At 28.9% G+C, this 1,791-nt stretch overlaps 2 protein-coding genes across 15 annotated transcripts in view; one reads left to right on the top strand and one right to left on the bottom strand.

Annotated features, from left to right (window-relative positions):
• LOC100569092 (putative leucine-rich repeat-containing protein DDB_G0290503) overlaps positions 1–1,791 on the bottom strand; it is an 89,342-nt gene that overhangs the window by 82,476 nt on the left and 5,075 nt on the right. The gene's annotated exons all lie outside the window — the stretch shown is intronic.
• LOC100571963 (origin recognition complex subunit 1) lies at positions 67–1,388 on the top strand. Its single transcript, XM_029489253.1, has 6 exons — positions 67–249; positions 331–433; positions 516–686; positions 742–891; positions 969–1,084; positions 1,148–1,388. The coding sequence occupies exons 2-6, from the start codon at positions 335–337 to the stop codon at positions 1,371–1,373; spliced, it is 762 nt and encodes a 253-aa protein (XP_029345113.1). The 5' UTR covers positions 67–249; positions 331–334; the 3' UTR covers positions 1,374–1,388.

The following is a 1,791-nucleotide window of genomic DNA, read 5'->3' as shown; positions in this document are numbered from 1 at the left end:
ATAATTTATGATATTCTTTTAAAAACACTTCTTTATTTTTTTGTTTGTTAATTTAGACACACGTTAAAAACTTGACAGCTCAGCGAGTAAAAGATTGGATAGTGGAGCAAAGATTCCATGTAGTCCTTTAGAAAAAGCTAGAGCCAATTTACATTTACATGCGGCTCCTAAACATTTACCGTGCCGTGAAGTTGAATATAAATCTATACATTCTTTTTTAGTTAGAAAAATTAATGACGAGTTAACAGGGTAAATTGATGAAATCAATATTACATTGTTTACTAAACACTTTTTAGTAATTCATTATTTATTTACTTTTTACTTTTACAGGAGTATGTATATTAGTGGTGTTCCTGGTACTGGAAAAACGGCAACAGTTAAGAGAGTAATAGATTCAATAAATGCTGATTTATTAATGAAACACAGTTTTAAAGTAATTTTAAATTTAACATACATTTTAATAATTATATTCATTATGTGTTTTGTTAGTAATTATAAATTAATATCTTATTTAGTATGTTGAAATTAATGGCTTAAGGCTTGCGAATCCACACCAAGCATTTTCAGTAATATGGAAAGAGTTAACCGCAGAAACAGTATCATCTTCACGAGCTCAAACACTTCTTAATGACCATTTTTCTAATAAAAAAGTTAAAGAGTTATCTACAATTTTATTGGTTGATGAAGTAATTTATTATATTTGACTATTTAAATACTGAATTAATTATTGAACTTTGTTAGGTGGACCATATTTGTAATCGTAAACAAGATGTTGTATATAATATACTTGATTGGCCTAGTCAAACTGGTTCAAAAGTGGTTGTAATAACAATTGCTAATACTATGGATTTACCTGAACGAGCATTACGAGGATGTGTAACTAGTAGAATGGTAGATAATAGATACATTAAAAAATTAGTTACATTATTGATAAATATTAAAGATTTGTTGTTTCAATTTGATTTTAGGGATTAACTAGATTAGTATTCAAGCCATACACATTTCAGCAGTTACAAGAAATAATCATGAATAGATTGATTGGTAATTCTTCGTTTGATCCAGACGCTGTTCAATTGGTAGCAAGGTAATTAATTTTTCTATAATTTGAGTGTTTGATTTGAAAAAAAATGTTTTATATCCATATTAGAAAAGTAGCAGCTATATCAGGTGATGCAAGACGAGCTCTGGACATATGTCGGCGTGCTATTGATTTAGTCAAGTCTGAAGATGAATCACAATTAATAACTATTAACCATGTTAATCAGGTGTTAAATGCAATACTTTCTGGTGTCCGTGTAACAGCTATCAGGTATAATAGTTTTACATGTTGTGTATTATTTTTATATTATTGTCATTCTATAGTAAAACTTTGACTAGTATCATAGAACAATAGTAGTCAATAGCTCTGAAGACTATAATATACTTGTTATAACATATTTCGATCACCTAAATTTAACATTTTTATATCGTTTTCCAAAATTTAGTACTGCTTGGACAACATTTTTGATGGTATTATAGTGGTTTCAAATCCATAGATACTCGCTTTCTTACTGATAATTTGAGTTGTATTATTCAACAGGAAAAAAGCAATTAACTTTGTGTATCTCTTAGGGTCAGTTGTACCATCTCTGATTAAAGTTACCGGAGTTTAATTGGCCGAATTTACCCGGTTAAATGTCTGTTATCAGCTGATTAAGCTTAATCGTAGTTTAACCGTAGACGGTACAACTGGCCCTAAATCCTATTTTTTATTATTTGAGTTTGGCACATATAATTGTTTTTCGTAAAAAG

This window comes from Acyrthosiphon pisum, chromosome A2 (assembly GCF_005508785.2).
Source record: "Acyrthosiphon pisum isolate AL4f chromosome A2, pea_aphid_22Mar2018_4r6ur, whole genome shotgun sequence".
NCBI lineage: Eukaryota > Metazoa > Arthropoda > Insecta > Hemiptera > Aphididae > Acyrthosiphon > Acyrthosiphon pisum.
This window is presented reverse-complemented; position numbering and strand designations above follow the sequence as displayed.